The sequence below is a fragment of the Condylura cristata genome, unplaced genomic scaffold, assembly GCF_000260355.1.
Source record: "Condylura cristata isolate star-nosed mole 26May11 unplaced genomic scaffold, ConCri1.0 scaffold00018, whole genome shotgun sequence".
In the NCBI taxonomy this organism is placed as follows: domain Eukaryota; kingdom Metazoa; phylum Chordata; class Mammalia; order Eulipotyphla; family Talpidae; genus Condylura; species Condylura cristata.
In genome coordinates this window covers 21,843,566-21,862,076 of record NW_004567119.1, presented here as the reverse complement: position 1 = coordinate 21,862,076, position 18,511 = coordinate 21,843,566, and the positions used below count along the sequence as shown (strand labels likewise).

At 58.5% G+C, this 18,511-nt stretch overlaps 2 protein-coding genes across 5 annotated transcripts in view; both read right to left on the bottom strand.

Annotated features, from left to right (window-relative positions):
* Positions 1-298: 298 nt before the first annotated feature.
* Positions 299-3,225, bottom strand: NUDT18 (nudix (nucleoside diphosphate linked moiety X)-type motif 18). The gene is made up of 3 exons (XM_004685414.2): positions 2,945-3,225; positions 1,911-2,124; positions 299-1,696 (listed from the first exon to the last, which is right to left on the bottom strand). Exons 1-3 carry the CDS (start codon positions 3,104-3,106, stop codon positions 1,101-1,103), a joined length of 972 nt encoding a protein of 323 aa, XP_004685471.1. The 5' UTR covers positions 3,107-3,225; the 3' UTR covers positions 299-1,100.
* Positions 3,226-6,961: 3,736 nt separating this feature from the next.
* HR (hair growth associated) overlaps positions 6,962-18,511 on the bottom strand; it is a 20,992-nt gene continuing 9,442 nt past the window's right edge. For 3 of the 4 annotated variants that reach the window (XM_012726940.1, XM_012726943.1, XM_012726942.1), the window contains 16 exons: positions 17,098-17,248; positions 16,855-17,021; positions 15,312-15,479; positions 14,471-14,560; positions 14,187-14,302; positions 13,372-13,453; positions 12,895-13,058; positions 12,555-12,791; positions 12,285-12,450; positions 12,051-12,120; positions 11,752-11,882; positions 11,509-11,628; positions 11,305-11,420; positions 8,994-9,158; positions 8,415-8,543; positions 6,962-8,251 (listed from right to left, as the gene is read on the bottom strand). In XM_012726940.1, coding sequence (XP_012582394.1) covers positions 8,189-8,251; positions 8,415-8,543; positions 8,994-9,158; positions 11,305-11,420; positions 11,509-11,628; positions 11,752-11,882; positions 12,051-12,120; positions 12,285-12,450; positions 12,555-12,791; positions 12,895-13,058; positions 13,372-13,453; positions 14,187-14,302; positions 14,471-14,560; positions 15,312-15,479; positions 16,855-17,021; positions 17,098-17,248 — 2,135 coding nt within the window. In that variant the 3' untranslated portion in view covers positions 6,962-8,188. The remainder of the gene's footprint in view (positions 8,252-8,414; positions 8,544-8,993; positions 9,159-11,304; positions 11,421-11,508; positions 11,629-11,751; positions 11,883-12,050; positions 12,121-12,284; positions 12,451-12,554; positions 12,792-12,894; positions 13,059-13,371; positions 13,454-14,186; positions 14,303-14,470; positions 14,561-15,311; positions 15,480-16,854; positions 17,022-17,097; positions 17,249-18,511) is intronic. The other variant, XM_004685413.2, reaches the window with a different exon arrangement.

Sequence of the window (18,511 nt, the reverse complement as noted above, 5' to 3'; positions counted from 1 at the left end):
TAGTAGGCCAAATGATGGGAGCCGAGCTCATCACCCTTGGGCAGAGGTATGGACTTGTCCCTCAGACACAGAAGTGAGCCACAGTGAAAGGCCTCTGGAAGGCATCAGTCCTCAGAGGGGACGAGATGATTCCTACAGGGTCCCGGACCGTGTAGGCCAGAAAGGCAGGGCAGCAAGAGAGGCCGCAAGGGCCTGAGCTTATACTGATCCCTCGGCAGCCAAGCCCACACGATGCTTTCCTGCTCGGTATCTGAAATCCGTATGTTAGATGCAGTGAGGAGCATGTGAAACGTTTTCTCGGTCCACTGGCTTCCCCCTCACATTTTAATCAAGTCCTTTTTAAAAAGTAATCCCTACCATGATTCAGCTGAACTAAAGGGCAGGGAAGAAAAGATTTGGGGTCTGTCTGGCTGGGGTTGAGCTGTGAAAAGGCAGAGGCCGGCAGACCTGGAAAACACATGCGGCTCAGAGACAGGCGCCCAAGGAGGAAGACGGCAGCATTATAGCTTTGTAGCTCCTCGCCCACTGAAGCTGCTCCCCTGTTCTCACAGCTCCCACCTTGCCGGCGAGATCAGGAGAGCCCCAGAGAGGCTGTGGTGGACAGCAGGGAGCCAGCCCTCAGGTCGGTGCTGGTGGGAGCAGCACCACTGTGCGCTCCATGGCAGCCTCCGCCCCACACAGACAGTAAGCAGGAAGGCTAGGTAAGCAACACCTATTTACTCATCAAGGACATGCTTCCTTAGCACCCCTCCCTGTGTTTTTAGTGCCTCAGGAGCCAGAGTCAGCCTTCACCAAGGTGGGCAAGGAAAGTGATGGGTGGATGCCAGGTTCAGAAAGAAAGTCCTCACCACCCCTTAGGGAGTAGCAACTCATTGCACGCCAGGGCCATAGCCACTGGGTCACTGAGCCCTGGACTTCTGCTTGGTCAAAGGCATTGTCCCTTTTAGTGCAAGAGGGATCCACTCCATGCATGGGGAGATGGAGGCCCCAGAGAACCAGAACTGCCCTGCGCCCAGTGCAGCCAGACCCCAGACTGCCTGCCTCCCAGGCTACGTGGGGGAGCACAGATGCCCTGTTCCATGCCCAACGATGGCACCTTCCTATCTGTTGATGGGGACCACAGAGGATTCCTGAAGCCTCTGTAGGAGTTGGATTTGTAGGTCTTCCTCCATAACCTTCCACCAAGAGAAGTTCTCGCCCTGAACCTTTGGGGGCTCATTTTGGATACCTGGGTTCCGAAAAGCCACTGTCACCAGCACATTCAGGCAAATGCCATCTGATTGGTCTCTGCCCAAGTGCTGCAGTCCAAGCAACCCCTTGGTCTCCACAGTCAAGTGGTGCAGGGTCAGACACTCCTGCAGCAGCCGCAGGACAGCCATCTTGATGCCACCCCTCTGCTCCATGGGAGTGAAGCCACAGGCAGTGATGGGCAAGTGAGGCCTCCCCACTGTACCCACTAACACCCACACCGTTTGGACACTGGTGAAGGTGGCCACAAGCCGCTGGCAGACTAGACTGCAGGGAAGCTCTTGGGGCAGAATGAGGGGGTGCCTGGCTTGCTGCTTGTACTGAGCGGCGAGCTCTACCAGGTGCAGAATGTCATGGGCTCGCAATGGAGTCGGTAGAGAGGTCCTCGGGTACCAGGCAGCCTGCAGGGACTCTGCATCCGCCTCCTTGGAAGTCTTGAGCGTTCCACCTAGGGAGAGTTGAGGGGGATGGAGCAGGAGAATGAGACACGCATTATAGTCCTGGGGGTCAGGGGTGAGTCTAGCTCAGGCTGGAATCTGGTAGGCCCAGGCTTGTAGCAGCCGGCATAGGAGATTCATCTCACCCAAGGACTAGCTGAAGGAAAGGTGGCAATGCTCCCCACCCCAGGCCCGGTACACACACTGCCCCCAGGTGAGCCATACCTGTGGGGCGAGCCAGGAACACAAAGCGGATCCAGGAGGGGCCCCGCTCCTCCACAGACAGCAAGGTCAGGGGCTCACAGTGCAGCCCAGCCTCCTCCTTGACCTCGCGCTGCAGGGCCTTAATGATGGTCTCCCCAGGCTCCATTCTCCCCGCAGGTAGGTACCATGACCCCTGGCACTCCTTCTTGGCCTCCTGGATCAGCAGCACCTCATCCTGAGTGGGGAGAGAGGATCCTCACCCCACCACAGCTGGGCTAGGAGCCCTGGAACCTGGTTCTATCTCAAATACAGTCTCCCCTTCCTGGTGGACACCCTCAAATGGCTGAGTCCTCCAGAAGCTGGCTGTGTGGGACAGGGCCACGGCTGTCTCTGCAGTCCATCCCTCTCTGGATTCAGACTTCCATTTCAGAAAGGGGCTAAAAGTGCCGCAAGCTGCTTCAGGGGCTGGGGTGGGCCCCCCAGTGTGAGCCATCACATGGCCTGCACTATCTGGTGTCTTTATATGATGTCATTGTGTATCTGGTGCCCCTTCTGGTTTACCAGCTGTGTGTGGTCTCTTCACACTGGGCTCTAGGTTTTGAAATATGCCTTCCCCCTACCACCAAGCCCCTCTTTTTAATTCCTTCCTCCAGCATAGGGGATCCACACCCAAAAGTGCATCACACAGGGGCTCCTAAGTGCCAGTACCGTACAGGAGGTTCAGGGGCGGTCTCTGAAGCACTGGGCAGATCTTTAGGGCCCAGGCGGAGGCAGGCAGTGTGCTAGACTCCAGAGAAAGACAGCCCTCCCCTCAGGAATGAAGGCCTAGCGGGCTAAACAGGCTTCCCCGCCTCTAAGTCTCCTGCTCAGTTTATCTGGCCAATCTCAGGGCCGGCCGCACACGGCTCAGGTGCTAGTGTCAGTGAGAGTGCTTTGCAAAACTGGGAAGCACCACACACGAGGAAGCGTGGCTGGTGCCGGTAGGTCCTCTGTCTCCACTGGGGTTGGCTGCGCTCCCGAGGGCCGGGCGGTGGGCCCGACGGGCGGACGCTCACCTGCTCGTTGAGGAACACCGCCAGCACCACGTAGCAGACGTTCTGCCGCAGGCGCACCGGCGCCAGCGGCTCCCCGGCCGGCTCGGAGTCACAGCTCTGCACGCACAGCCCCTGGCCCCCCAGCACAGCGGTCAGCGCCCCCGCCAGGCCTTCCGAGGCCATCGGGCCCCCAGGGAAGCGAGGGGTCGGGCCCCCGAAGACCGCGCCGAGGTGGGTGGGGTGGGACGTGTGTGAGCTTGGGGTCCGTCGCCTTCGACCCCTCCCGCAGGGGACTAGGGCCAAGCGCGCGCGCGATCGCGGAAGCGCCGGCGGAACCCTGCCCGCGGATAGGCTGCGCGTCAGCACGGCCTGCCTGGATTGGCTGTCCCTCGGCGCCGGGGGGCGGAGCCATGCCGTCAGGGGCGGAGCTCCCCGCCCCGCAGCGGCTGACCCCCGCCCCGCTTTGCCTTCTGCATCAATTCCGCCTCCCCCAGCGCACCGCGCGACTCCGGCGGCCAAACGCGACAATTCCTCACGCGCGCGCTTATCCACATCACTGCCAGCAGTGACGTCATCCTGCCCGCAGACTGCCGAGCCACGGTGGCCAGCGTCGGTGTCGTCACAACCCCCATGACGTCCTGAAGGTTCGGCCCTCCCCCGTTGGGACCCACTGTTGAGTTTTTGTTGTAAACACGCCACTGCGTTGTCTGAAATGATCGCTTTGAACATTTCACTTCATTCTAACACCTTTCCTCCCGGAAATGTACGGACTGTCACAGGGCCAGGTGGGCAGGAGCACCTGCCTTGGAGGAGATGCTCCTCTAGTTGGAGTAGTGGGCCCAGATATATGAGAGTCAAAAGCGGTATAAGCCTAGTGCTGAATGACTGGTTTTGGGAGGGGCTCAGAGGAGGGGAGAGGCGGGGTTTGGGGAGAAGGCTGGGATGGCCTGGAGTGGGTGGCCATGGGAGGAGGGGATTTGGACCCAGAGGGCCTGGGCCAGCTGGCCAGCCCTCTTCTGTGCCCACCTCTGTCCTCTGCCTTTCCATACAGCTTCAGGGACTTTTTTGGAGACTGTGACCTGTAAGGTCCTGCGCCATCTTTGTGGCTTCCTCATGCCCCACTCTTAGGACCTGGCACAGGTCTTAAGAAAAGTGGGGTGAGCATGCGTTGTTCTGGCATTCTCCTGCTCCTCTCCCAAGCTGACCTTTCCTCTTTAGAGCTTTCTTTTCAATGTCCTTTCAGGACAGGAGGGCAGGGCCAGCTGGACAGAAACTGAAGCAAGCCAAACTTGGGCTCCTCACCCACAGTGAGGGCTCTTCTTTCTCTTGCCTTCCTGCTGGCTTTGTGCACCTCTTTTGGGGGGACAGTGGCTTGGTGGAGCAGATGAAGCATTGGACTTGGAGACAGACACTCAGCCACTGCTCACTAGCTGGCCTGGGTCGGTGTGATTCTCAGTGTCCACATCTGCAGAGTAGACTTAGAACAGTCCTCCTGCCCAAAGTTGTGGGAAGGTGAGATATGATGGGAAGAGCTCTATGTACTGTCCAGAGTGGGCCCCCATAATTAGACAGCCCCCACCCCTCTAGGGTTGACCCTCCTGGCACAGCACTATTACCACACAAAGACCTGGCACTGTGGATGTGGCTACAGGGTCACCAGGGGACTGGACTATCAGGAGTCCCAGCCACCTGACCACAGACCCTTCCCACACAGTGATACCTCTAGGTGGAACCTCCTGGAAGCAGGGCCCTATGGTAGTCATGAGGTGTCCCCAGTGGGTCCACTGTCTCTTGGGGCATTTGGTGAACACGGTCACCTGGGTCCTCTCGAAAACCTGAGGAACTGAACTCAGGACCCCAGGACTTCAGATTGACTTGTCAAGCCATCTGCTGTGTGTGTGTGTGTGTGTGTGTGTGTTTATCCCTCAATTTTCCCACCTGTGAAGTGGGGACAGGGTTGATCCCAGACTCCTTTTTGCCTCCCAGGGATGATTTGAGAGGGGATGAGGTCACGTCTGCACTGGGCTTGGAGCGCCGCAGAGGCAGCCGGAGATAAACACCAGACAGCCTAACTGCCTGGAAGGGCAAGGACTACAGCAAACCGCGGCTCCACTCCCCAGCTCGCTGGAAGGAGGGCTCTTGTGCCGACAGGGCCCAAGCGAAAGGCACAGGGGGGAGGGGGAACCCGTGGAGCAGGTGGAGAGCCCCTCATACACTGTGAAGGTCACAGACGCAGGCCCTCTGGTGCACCCAGTCCTTCCAGGTGCTGAAGGAGAAGAAAGACTTGTTTGAGGCATTGGGCGTAAGAGAGCACATGTCAGAGACGAAACAAAGACAAGACAAAAGCTGAGGGGACGACAGGGGCTGCACTAGAAACCTCCAGAAATAAATACAGCTCCATCAGCACCCACGGGCTGATGGCCCGGCCTCCTGCACAGTGGACAGGAGTGGCCCAGCTGGCAGAACATGTAGGCAGCACACACTGCTGTGCACCAGAGAGGAGCTGAGCCAGCCATTTCGGGGCATGTGGGCACGTGTGCAGGAAGGCCATGGCAGGCAGCCCCGATGGGCTGGCTGGCAGGGTGGGGCAAGAGTGTCTCCTCTTAGTCATTTACAGAGCAGGCAAGCCCGGTCCCTAGATAAGTGGGAAGAATGAGGAGGGCAGGACTGGCTGTCTTGAACTCTGCCACTGGCTTGTGTAGTGACACAGCTGTGTCTAGGCCATCTGTAATGGCCATGCAGGCATTGGGGGGCGGGGGGTCCCAAAACAAAAAAAAAAAAAAAAAAAAAGAGCATTGATGGAAGACTAATGAAATCCCCATAAAGTCTGCTGCTGAGTTTACACTGTCAGATCAGTGTCATGGTTTGATCACTGTGCCATGGTTATGTAAGAAGGAAACATGAGAGGAAGCTGGGTGAAGGGTAATTGGGAACTTTCTGTACTATCTTTGTGACTCAACTGCAAATCTGGAATCATTTCAGAAGTAAGCCTAAAAAGTATACTTTGTGAGGAAAAAAAAAGGGTGGTGCTAGATCCACACCCCGAGGTCATTCCAGCTTTGGTGATTTGGCCAGAGAAAGGGCTGGGGCAGCCACGACTATGGGGATGCTGAGAGGAGCAGAGACCCGAGGGCAGGGCGGCCTGGGAGCCAGCCGGCTGAGCCTCACAGGGAAGCACCACACCCAGGGCTCCCAGCTAATCTCAGGGTCAGTCCCCACTCAGATTCTGCCGGGCTGAGCTGCGACCTGGGTCTACCTGCAGTTTGTAAGGGGTTAAACTAAGCCTGCCCTTGCAGAGGCTGGACCCAGCACAAAGGGAGAAGTGGTGAGAGGTCTCTGGGAGGACAGGCCCAGTGTCTGCGGTCATCCCCATCTTCCCCCAAGAAGGACCTGACATTTGGGGTCCTGGGGTAACATCAGGACAGGCTGTATCAGGTGACATGTAGGTAGGGATCAGTCACTCAGTGCTACTTGGCCCCCGGTCAGCTCTAAGTGCCTGGGATGGAAGGAAGAGGACAGCAAGCCAATCTGCAAAGTCCATTAAGAGCTAAGACTATAATATAAATGAGGCGGGAAACCTGGGTCAGGTCCCAATTCTGCCACGAACAGTAGCGTGTGGCCTTTACCCCAGCCTGCTCTGGGATTCTGTAAAATGGAGATAAATCATATCTACATCAAAATCAGAGTGAAGGATTAAATGGTATCAGTGAAAACAGTAGCACAGTAAAGGGTTCCTTGATTTTTCCTTCTTTTTTTTTTTTTTTTAAGCCCATGAAAATAACCTAGCCTTCCAAACAACAGAGACCTAACTTTTTTTTTTTTTTTTTAAATGAGGTATGGTTACATAAATCATAGCAAAGTCACTTAAGGGAATATAAGCATCTATTCAAAATGAAGGTTAAGTGGCAACATCGAAAACAATACCAACACCGTATCCAAAGGGAGAAACCGAGTCCAAGATACCCTAACCCAACCTGTATGAAAGAGATCCCTGGAGAAAATACTAGAAGGAAATACACCAGAACACCAAGAGTGTCTGAGTTGGGGGGGTGGGGGGCGAGTAGAGCTGGGCTTGCAGGTGACTTTTCCTTTCTAAAGGTTCTAAAAGTATATTACGTTATAAAAATTTGTTTTTATTTCATTAAAAAACATTCCCTGAACCACCGCAGAACAGTTAGGTGTAACAAGAGCCAGGGTATGTGGGGGCGGAGATGTACACGGACAGGAGACCCACACCAGAAGGGCCCTGGGGAAGGGGCGGGCTGTCCTCTCAGGCGCCAGGCTGGACTGGGGAGGTGAGTCGGGGCTGGCCAAGGGTCCACCTCAGCTCCAGCTCAGGTCAGATGGCAGAGATGGCGTGGCCTGGGGCTTGCTGGAAGGGTTGGGGCCTCCAGGCCTCTGTAGCGGTGCTGCATAGGGACCCCATAGCTGCTGTCCAGGGTTCTGTCTTGCCGGCTGTCGCTGTCATCCTCAGAGTCAGCCTCTCAGTGGCGGGCAGAGACCCCAGAAGAAGGTCAGGCAGGAGTGTTTGAGGTCCCTGACACCCTGGCCCAGACCCTCTACCTGCTCCACTTCCACACCTGCCCCGTCCCAGTCCCTGTGGCCTGCAGGAGCAGGCCCACCACACTGCAGCGTTCACAAAACAACAGACTTTAATGGAAATCGCGAAGGAGGGAGGCGCAGGGCAGAGGAGGAGCAGGGACAGCTGGAATTGCCCATGTCATCGCCACATCAGGCCAGACCTGGAGAGTCCTCTGACACCCCCTCCCCTCACTGCACAGCTCTCTGGTCAGTGAGCAGGGTTTCCTTGGCCCCTTGTCCAGCACCCTACCATGCCTGGGGTCTCCCGGGAGCCCTGTGAGGATGCAGGTTGTGTAACCAGAGCTGGGCACAGGGGGACAGCCTAGGCGGGCAGCAGGAAAAGGTGTTGCAGAATGATCCCCACGTTCCCAAGGAAGGGCTGTTTGTTTCCTAGGTTATGAGGGGCAAGGGTGGGAATCAACCACTCCCAGTGTGGGCCTGGTACCACAGAGAAGGGGTAGGCGGGGCTGGTGTCAGCCTGTGAAGGGCAGGTGTGAGCTTCAGTGGCACTTGGTTTTAGGGTCCAGGTCAGGAGTGGGGAGTGGAGTGCCCTACTTGTGCCCAGAGTGGTGCTCATGGGATTGACTGGAAGTTTCCAAACAACCCACATTCTCCGCTGAAGCTTACTGGGCTAAGCTCCTGGTCCACCTGCCCCCCACCCCTAGCCCACAGACCTGAGCCCCCCTATTTGGCCTCCTGTAATGTTCCCACAGCCACCTTCACTGCTTGGAACACAGCCCAGTCCATCTAGGAGGAAGAGAGAAGGGGGGGTTTTCAGTCACACTCCTCAGCCTGCCGGCCAAGAACATCTTTCTGGGCCCTGGTGGCTTGGCAGAGACCTTCCATGCCACCCAGCGGTGCCATGAGGGCACTCGGTCGGCACACCGCCTCTGGCCACCGTCGCACTCACCTGGGCGCAGAGCAGGCGGCGGTCAGGGGGCAAATTGGGTCCCTGGTGGCAGAGCTGAGCAGAGAGGGCAGAGGTCTCAGGGGACAAGAAGTGCTGAGTGACACTCACTGTGCTTACCAGGCCCTGCACCTGTGCCAGGAGGAGGTAGGCAGGAGGGTCAGCAGGGGCTGAAAGTCATGCATCCTCCCTGTCCCCCATCCCCAGGTCCGCTTCCCATCGGCACTCCCACCCAGCTCTCAGGGAGCAGCGCCAGCCACCCCAAAGGGCATGGCCACCAGGCCAGGGGCCCAGCAGAGCCCCTCTGGGTGGGTCAGAGAGCCACATCTGGCTGGATCCCAGTTTGTCTGGCTGGCTTCCAGTGCGCTCAGCCTGGAAGCCTGGGCTTCCTCCTCCCTGTCGTGGGCAGGGCTTCCTGCCAGCCTAGTTCAGGGGTCTTGAGAGGGGCAGGCTAGGGTTAGGGCTAGGGTTAGGGTCAGGGTCAGGGTTAGAATCACAGGGAGCAGAATCACTGTGTCGTGTGTTCTTGCCGCTCTGGATACTCCGAGCTCCCTGCAGAGCCCTGGCCCGCTGGGGAAGCACCTGGTGGGGAGCCCCCGCAGGCACCAGCACAGCTTCTCCTGGGGCCTGCAGCAGGGTCCAGCAGCTCACACCCCACTCCTCACGCAGGCGCCGCCTCAGCCCTGCGTCCAGGTAGCAGCTGCCCGGGGCACCGGGCTCCAGATTGCCTGCCCCGGCCGGGCACACCTCAAAGAAGAGAAGGAGGAATGGTAAGAGGGTGGGCAAGGACAGGGTGGCAGGAGGAGGGGCGTGACCGTCTCGCAGGCCAGAGGGGTAAGGAGTGGCTGCGGCGGTGGAGTCTCAGGGCGCTGTAGGCAGCCCAGGGTTAGAAGAGAAAGGGGCCAGGTGTGAGGGGCCGGGCAGCCCAGCTGGGCAGGACAAAGATTTGTCTGGAAGGAGCTTAGAGGACAGGATGAAGGACTGTTCTCCTGGGGCTGCTGGGGGCTTCTAAATCCCACTTTCCTGGGGCTAGAAGTCTTGAGTAGCCTCTGTGTCTCTAACCTCCTCTATTTCCTCTCTCCAAAACCCAGGAAGATGCCCTCATCACCCCAACTCATAAACCATCTACACTGGAAATTCTTAACCTGAAGTCTTGTGAACATACTGAACTGTGAGCTAAATTACAGGTGTGCAGGTAGATGTAGGTCACTGGGGGGACACCCCAAATTCTAAGATCCCAGATCTGGAGAAGACAAGGCCACCCACAAGTTGTGTTCTCAGTGGATGAACAGGCCTGTCTGTTCTGTCCAGGTCCAGGCCTCTGAGGCAGGCACAGCCCCAGGAACCTGCACAGCCCAGCTAGACAGGGAGCGCCTTGCTGGCACAGCAAAGTGTGAGGACAGGAGGGGGAGCCCAGGGGACACCTGCAGAGGTGAGTGCCAGCATCTGCTCCGACTGGTCACCAGCTCAGTCCAGCTCAGCTCAATTGCTGAGGTTCTGCAATTGTTACCGGGAAGGATGTCCTAAAGGAACTCCGCAGAGTCTTGTAGACTCCACCCCCTACTCCAGTGATTGGAAACTACAACTCCCAGTCACTTTGTATCCCTCTCTCTTTCCCCAGGTTATTTCCTTTTCTTTTCCCCTTCTGTAAATAAATCCACTATTGGCCCTTTTGTGTATGCCTGCAGTACAACTGAATTTCAGACACACGGGTGAGGCCCCACAGACAGGCGGCCCAGTCCACTCTGGGGTGCCCGGTAACACCACTAGGAGCTCAGCAATTAGCTCTGGGCTTTGGGCTCAGGGCCCCAAGACTGGACTGTGATGAGAGGGGGAGGCTGGTGAGCCAGGGTGGGCTGCCCCAGGCAGGGGCCAAGATTCCTTTGTTCTCAGAAGTTCAGTCCATCCTGGAGCTGGAGCACAGTGTCCCAGGCCACCCATGAAAATATGCCCCTTAGCCTTCCGCATGAATCATCGGTTTGGCCACACGGGCTGCCCACAGCCTGCCACACCCAGCCCAGACGAGGCCATCTGTGTATGAAAGTTCGCTCTGGCTGCTCTCCTCTGCGTGTGCATCTGCACATCAGTGTGTGTGTGGCGGGGGCAGGAGGGGGAACACCTGCTTGTGGGCAGAAGGCTGGTGGGACCCCCATATCGACCTTTAGCAGGGGAGGTGCTGGGGCACCGTGTTACTGCAGGACCATCAGGGCTCAGCTGGACTTTGGAACCACTGGGCCTGTGTAACCTTAAATGGCCTCAGGCCTCCCCTGGGGCTTCTTGCCTTCTGCTCACCCCCCTCTTCTCCTTCTCCTGCCCCTCACCCTGTTCCAGTCTCCTCCTTGACCTCCCCCAGTGCCTCACATGGAAAGGGGAGCGTTTGCCTTTCTGCCAGCCTCCCTGGCCCCCCTAACCTCCACACCCTGGATCCTCTGCGGGGAGGCTGCCTGGCTCCAGGGGGGGAATGGCACAGTGGCCTGGGGAAGGGACAGCCGTAAACTCAAAAATCCAGCTCTACCACTTAGCTTCAGTTTTCTCAGCTGCAACATAGGGAAACAGCAGAACCCACGTTCTGGGTCGCTGCGGCAATCAGCTGAGAGCATGCACCTGGGCCCTCAAACGCACGGTGCCTCCTCGGCTTTGCTTCCCTTCCTGAGGTCCCGCCTCAACCCTCCTGCTCTTCTGAGCACCCACCTCTCAACTTCTATAAGGTCCCAGTCTGCTGTCTCTGCAGTGGACATGTGGGGGTGTCGGGGGAGTGGGTCATGGGGCCAGGAGGTGAATCTTTTCCATGGGGTGCACACACAGAGGGAGAGTTTCTGGGGCTGGGAGCGCCCACTTCCAGGGAGGGTGAGGGCTGTGCAGGGGAAGGGGAGGGCTCCAGACCCCTCCTCACCATCTGGAGAAAGCGGCGGATTCGCTGGGCGTCCTGAGCCCTGAACACGTGCCACACGGTGCTGACCTGGCTGCCTGGAGACCAGAGCCCCTCCCCATCGAGGCCGGAGAGGAAGTCTGAGGAAGAAAGCCGGCTCGGAGTGAGGGCAGAGACACCCCCTCGCAGCTGCAGCTTGTCCACCCCAGGCTCCGACCAAGGACCCACCTTTCTGTGCCCGGTGCCAGGCAGGCAGAGGGGCTTCAGCACATACCAGGACGCTAACCAGGTCAGTCACCTCCACACAGAGGTTCTTGATGCCCTGGTGCCCACGGTGTGGGCTCACACCTGCAAGGAGGTGGAGAAGGGACCCTTGGAAGGAGACAGGAATGTACCCAGAGGTGGCAGGAAAGGGGGGTAGGGAGGGACTTTAAGTTTCTGGTCTCAGGGAGGACTGGAGTGGCTGCTCACCGTAGGCTGCCCACAGCTGGGGCTCCAGTGGACGCAGGACAGGGCCCGGTGGGAGGTAGGAAGCCAGGTTGAGTTTCCCCTGTCTGGCACAGTACTCTGGGAGGGGCAGGCTGGCAGCCAGATTCTCCACCCTGTGGGGGGAGGGGCAACACCCAGCAGGCTCAACCCAGCGCCAAAGCCTCCCAGGACTGAGGTCCCGACACCAGTACTGAGTTGAGGGTCACGGTGGGGGAGGGGCGGCCATTGGGGGAAGGATGGCAAGGGGCCAGGAAGTATTGGGGAGGCTGTACCCCACACACCTGCTGGTGTCCTCGTCGCCCAGATCTCTGTGCAGCAGGAGGACAGAGCCTTCTTCGGACTTGGGGCGAGCTAGGGAGAGACACAGAAAGAGCCCTGGACAGAGGCCCCTGGCGATGGCAACAGGGTCTGGGTTCTGCTCCAGGGCTGCTCCCAGCTGCCCTGAGGTCACTCTGGACTCCACTGCCACCAGACTCAAGCTCCCAGCTCCCTCACCCCATGCCAGGCACACTTACTTTCCGGCCTTGAGAATCCCTCCCAGAAGGTTTCACTGCCAAGGCTTGTGGGCTGTGGAGGCCCGAGGGGGTTCAACACCTGCACCTGGCCTCCAAGGGCCCCAAGGGCTTCTGTCCCCCACAGGTTGCCTTGCAATGTCCTCTGAATCCCTGACACCAACACAGGCTGTAGCGGGGAAAGGAAGGACACGTTGGAGGGGACATCTGTTTGGGTCGAAGGGCCCCGGGCCTTGCGCACGTTGGCAAGACTGTGAAAACTGGGAGGCTCACCTGGCCCTGCCTCCAATGTTCCTGGAAGAGGTGAAAGCCACGCCGAGGCCTGGGCTCCTGCAGCCACAGCAGAGCCCCAGGGGGAGGCACCCGGGTCCGCACCGGGGAGAGGGGCAGACCCAGGCCCTTGCGCAGGCCAGGCGTAGCCCGCAGGCCCGGGCCCAGCGCTTTCTCCTGGATCTTTCGTTCCACTACCTGCGCGATGATACTGTCCAGGATGTTGGTGATACGGTCATCCTGCCGGGAGGGGGGCGGAGGGGAGCCAGGGGCTCAAGACCCACAGAGAAGGCTGGCCCAGCCCTGTGCCAGCCCCCAGCCCTCCCTCTCCACCCTCACTCACGCTGGGCAGGGCCGGGGTGACAGGGGCAAAGGCCATGTGTATCCGCTCATGCCCCAGGCAGAGTTTGACAGCGGTAGAGGCCAGCAGTTCGCAGAGAGAGGGGCAAGGCAAGGGCCCTCGGCTGGCGCGGTCTTCTGCTGGGGGCTCTGTGGAGTCTGGGGCCTCTGTCGGGAGGGGAGAAGGTGCGAGACCATGGCAAGGCGCCCTTATCCACTCGCTTCCGCAGGTCTGCTCTCTGGACGTGCCCTCTTCACCTCTGTTCGGTCCCCTCCCACCCTTTCCCAGAGGAGGGGCTCAGAGGGGCTTGTTCTGGGTTTTATTTAGATTTCTTTTCTCTGGAATAATTTAAGAATGATTATGAGGGTGAGGGTTGGGTAAAGCAACTGCACGCTCTCGGTTCCCCTGCTGCCTCGGACCCTCCCTGCCCCCCCCCCCCACCGTCCCCTGCCCCACTTAGAAGGGCAGGTGTCCACTTACCCTCTTTGGTGTCCTTGGTCCTGTTGGCATCCCCATTGCAGGAAGGTTGTGGAGTTGGGGATGTTTTTTCTGTCGGCTCCTTCTGTTCAATCCAACCCCACCCCCAACCCAACCAGAACTTTAAAAACGGCAAATACAACACACTCTAATTCAACCCACGAATGTTTAACCATGGTCTCCTGTACACCCCCAAATCGTGTTTATAAGGGGCAACATGTATAACGCTAGGTGGAGAAAAGCTGTCTGTGGAATTCTCCAGACAGTACCGTCTGGCACTGGAGTTTGCAACGACGGAGAGGGACAAGTGACCGGTGAGAAATATGTCAGAATGACATTGGGGGCGCCATAGGCCCCCCCAAATTCTGTGCTTTCCAAATTCTCCTCCATGGGCATATAATATGACCCAAAATGCATTCAGTGGACTATTTTTTGAATGAGTGACTTTTATGACCTCCATAAAATCTCTGAAATGCACAGTGCGTGTGCACTGTGTCAGGGCAGGGGCCCAGGAGCGGCCAGTGTGCAGTGCAGACCCTGCCGCCCAGGGCAGGCAGGTCTGTGTCATGTGGGAAGTCCCACACGAAGTGGGCAGGAGCTCGGGGCAGGGAGAGAGGGCTTCACTGAGTGGGGGGAGGCGAGGCAGATGCCGGTGCTTCTTCCCAGGGAAGGTGGGAAGAAGCCTGATGTCACTCAGCTTCCACGTCCCTCCTCATCGCCATCAAAGGGGAAGGGCCAAGCCCTGCAAAGGTCAGTGCAGGGCAGGCACATGCCAGATCCCCACATGCTCTGCATCTGTTCCATGCCCCGCGTCTCACCTGCTGGCCCCCATCCCCAGGGGCCCACGCCCGGACATCAGCTTGGCAGGGGCAGTGTCCCCGGATGTCGAACTTCACCCAGACCTGGTGCATTGCCGTGCTCAGTTCTGCCAAAGCTGTGAGCAGGGAGGGGAGATGGAATGTGGTGGTAATAGGAGTCTGCCCCATGCAGCTGGGACTCGCCAACCAGGAACGCATGGAATCGGGCTGAGGGACACCAGGCAGGATGCCAGCCTCCCCGGGGCCTTGCCCTCTGCAAACCCTGCCTCCCCAAGATGGCTCACCCTGGCTGGAGATGAACTGGGTGAGCCTCAGGGAGCAAGCACTGTGCCCGGCCTCCTGGCTACACTCATCAGTGGACTGTTCCTGAGTGCCTGTGAGGCAGGAAAGGAGAAGTGGCAGGTTGAGGGATCAAGGTAGCATGCGATAAGGTCAAGGAAGGATCAGGGCTTGATCCAAGTCGGGGGACTCATACACGAGCTTTCTGGGAACTTGGATAAATCCTGACATAGGATTCTTTGCCTGTGGAACGTAGAGCCTTTAATATGCTGATATGCGTTGCAAGACTCCAAGGTAGTGATGTGGAATAGCATGTTCCAGAATGTTCCTGACCCTGGACTGTTTTGGCCAAGATATTGGAACACTGGGAAATTTCAATCCTCAGATGACAGAGGTGAGCCAAGGGAGAGAGAGCTAAGAACCATAAAAAGAACAGGATTTGGAGTCCTGGGTGACTTAAATCTAAACCCTCACCCCAAGGCTTATTAGCTGTGTGACACTGAACTAGTCACTTAACCTTAGTTTTTCTTATCTGGAAAATGGAGTCAACAAATACCCACCTCGCAGCGCTGTAAGGTTTAAAAAGGTGCAAGATGAGCCAAGTGGGAGGCTTAGAGTAGCACTCGGCTTCTGCTAAGAGTGGGGAGGACACAGGCATGGCCTTCTGATCTGGGGAGAGGGAAAGGTCTGCTCGGAGGAGCATTGAGCAATGGAGGCTGAGGCTGGGGCTGCAGAGTGGGGAGGCCATCTGGGGACAGACGGCCCAGAAATGACCACAGTCCTTTGAGCAGCCTTTCTGAGGCCCCGCCCTTGGCCCCTCACCCTCGGCCCCTCGCTCCTTCCTACCTGCTCTCTCCCTGGCCCTCCCAGCTCCCAGCATACGACCACAGGCCACACAGAGCCGGTGGGCACAGCGCGGGCATCTCCAGTGGGTGTTGAAGAGTCCATGGTGGCAGCGGCTGCAGCAGTGTGGAATGTCTGGATTGTCCTCTGTCCTGGCTGGCCCCTGGCCTGCTGACCATGGAGAAAAAAATGTCAGACGGGGTTCAAGCCATGGGCCCTTTTAGAAACCTCATGTGGGAGGCTTCCAGGCAGAGATGGAGAGAAACAGGAGCAGGTTTCCCCGAGGGGTCGCCTGGCAAGCAGCAAGGCCCCTAGGAGCACCCACTGACCCCCTCCAGGGGCAGTGCAGGTCTCCTCCACTCAGCCCCGCACATGCATTTCCCGTCAGCCCTGAATTACCAGTTCACATCATTTCCAACACATCTCTTCACCCACCTCCCCCTGAGGTAGTATTTCTGCGGTAGTACAGAGGGTATGTGAGAGGCTGCTCCTCTCTGACCCAGAGCTCAGCCTGAGCCCCCTGCTGGGTGAAGAACACCTTTGAGTTCAGCCAACACCGTGGCCTGTCCAGGCTGGGTGCTGGTCAGGACTTGGCCCTCCCAGAGCTCCGCTACAAGGCACAGATGGAGCCGTAGTCGCGGGGAGCCTGCAGCGTGAAGCAGCATGGAAGGGCATGGGTGGGAAGAGCAGGGGCCGCTTCAAAGACGGGTCCCAAGTGATGAGTGAGTTTCCATTCACCACGTAGAAAGGGACGCGAGGGCCTTCCAGGCAGAAGGGGCAGCGTGCCAGGGCCTGAGGGGACGGACAAGCTCGGGTGAGCCAGCCGGGGATGGGCAGGCAGCTTGCTGGGAATGCAGGCAGAGGAGGTGGCAGGGGCATTCTGATGCCCAGGGAGGGGCCCTCGACTTCCCACCTGGGGAAAGAGGGAGCCGCCAATGGGCCCCCATCAGGGAGACAGGACTGCAGGTGTGTGTTTTCTGAGACCGTCCTCGTGGTCTAGAAGGGGAATCCAAGAAGCACCCAGAAGCCTGGCGCACCTGGCCTCCGGCGCCCGTCCTAACGCCACCAGCTGCTGGGTGGCCGTGAGCCTCACCCCGGGAAGCCTTCCTTACTGCTCCTCCAGGCAGCAAGCTCACCTGGCCTCCGACGCCCGTCCTAACGCCACCAGCTGCTGGGTGGCCGTGAGCCTCACCCGGGAAGCCTTCCTTACTGCTTCCTCCAGGCAGCGAGCTCCGGCCAATACTTGGCCCTCTCAGTCTTGTTTTCCCAACAAAACTCCTAGGCGTTGGGCTGGACTGGGCTGGGCTTTACACCGTCCCAGCAGCTTCCAACACAAACCAGAAGCTTCAGAACACGTGTTGACTAAGAGCCTAAGCCAGGAAAAGGGTCAAAGCCTTGGGGCGGGTATGTTCCTGAGCGAGCAGAGGGACAGCATGCCTGGCAGGAGAGAAAACAAGACTCTGCGGGCCCCATGCTCCCAGTGAAAGCCCAGCCACCACAGGGCCAGACACTTCTGGGGTCCCTGATACCCCGTGGGGCTGCTCACCTTCCCGTTGGGCCCAGGCCAGAGCCTCTCGCTCCCTCCGCAGCAGACGGCACAGTCGATCCCCCAAACCACTTAGCAGGTGCTTGGCGAGGCCCTTGCTGAGTTGGGCCTCTGCAGGGCTGACTGCTGGGTCTTCCTCCTGCTGCTGTTTTCCTCCCGGAGGCAATCTGGACACAGGGCAGAGAAGGTGAGGCGAGAAGCACGAGTGGCAGGCTGCTCGGGCATCCAGGGGTAAGGGCTCACCTCGGCACTGGTTGGGAGTGGCAGGCCAGCCCTCCCGCCTCCCCAGCTGCCTGGCCACAGCTTTGGCATTGAGTGATGCCCGCCAGAGAGGTCACGCAAGTTGTATCCTGAAGTCCGGGGTCCTGGAGACCGGCCCTGCCATCTCGGGGTCCTGAAGGGACAATGTAGCCGGTCAAGAGTCTGGGCTTCCTGGACTTATGTGAACCCCAGGTCCAGCCTCTGCACCCAGCCTGTCCACACACACAGCCAAGCCAGCTCAGCCCCTAGGCCCAGGTCTCTGAGACCTGATTCAGAACAGCAAGACCAGACCAGGCAGCAAGAGGCTTCACATAAAAGACTGAACGGGAAGCCTGAGGAAACCTTAACACGGACTGAGGGGCCGAGAGGAGAGGCCTGCTGTGCGGGCCTGAGGCAGGGCTAGCTGAGGTGGCTTTCCTGACTAGTGCGGAGCCAGTCAGTGTAGATGGTGCGTAGCTCCGCCGTGGCATTGGAGACATGACTGGCTGCCTGACAGTGTACGGAGACAGTCCCAGCGAGGACGGAGAGTCTCAGCTGCAAGGTGAGAGGCTGGTGAGTTTCAGCACAGGCCACAGGTGCCATAAACCCAAGAAGGCAGGTTGGCCAACAGCTCTCCAGGCAGACAGAGGCCTGGGAGAGCATCACAGACCACACCAGGTGCAGAAGTGCTTGAGCAAGTCTGTGGTGAGGCCAGATCCAGGCCCATCGTCCAGGAGGCCAAGAAACTGAAATGATCCAAAGAAGCGAGGCTAGGATCCAGCAGTGCCAGGACCCTACGTGAAGGACACAGTGTGACAGAGGGGTCCGGGATGTGCCCAACGGCCTCAAGCTGGCAGAGTCCAAACTGAGTTTCCATGAGTTCGCTGAACAAGAGAGTGGTTGTTTGTTCCTGAGGCAGGACAAGGGGTTCTTCAGGAGAGGCATTGCTCCAGACGGGGATTTGTGGCACAAATAATCACAAAGGCAAACATTTGTTGAGTGCTTACGAAGAGCCAGGAATTCTTCAAGGCCCTTTCTGTGAATTGTGTCATTCATCTCGCGGCAGTCTCTGAGGCAGGTGCCCTCGTATCCCCATCTCACAGATGGAGAAACTGAGCTCCAGCGGGACGAAGTCACCAGCGAAGGTCACGCAGCTACCGTCAGCAGTGAGGAGCTGGGTGCTCTCAGACTCCAGAGTCCAGCTCCCAGTCAGGCCATCATGCTGTCCCCAACACACCATTGCTCAGAGGAGGCATGTGGAACTTGAAGCCACTTGCAGGAGGCTCTGGCCTGCAGGAGCTGAGCAGCTGCCAGCTCCCAGAGCCATTGCAGCCAGGAGGAAAATCTGACAGCTGGTGTGATGCGCTTACAAAGGACCTATAGCTTCCCTCAAGGTTCCCGGCTGGTTGTCCCCCCC

Excerpts from the sequence above, each read along its gene's own strand:
- NUDT18 (XM_004685414.2), bottom strand. The coding sequence starts at position 3,106 with ATGGCCTCGGAAGGCCTGGCGGGGGCGCTGACCGCTGTGCTGGGGGGC. Across the intron at positions 2,125-2,944 it reads CGGTGTTCCTCAACGAGCAG|GATGAGGTGCTGCTGATCCA; the intron begins GTGAGCGTCCGC and ends CTCCCCACTCAG. Across the intron at positions 1,697-1,910 it reads GTTCCTGGCTCGCCCCACAG|GTGGAACGCTCAAGACTTCC; the intron begins GTATGGCTCACC and ends AACTCTCCCTAG.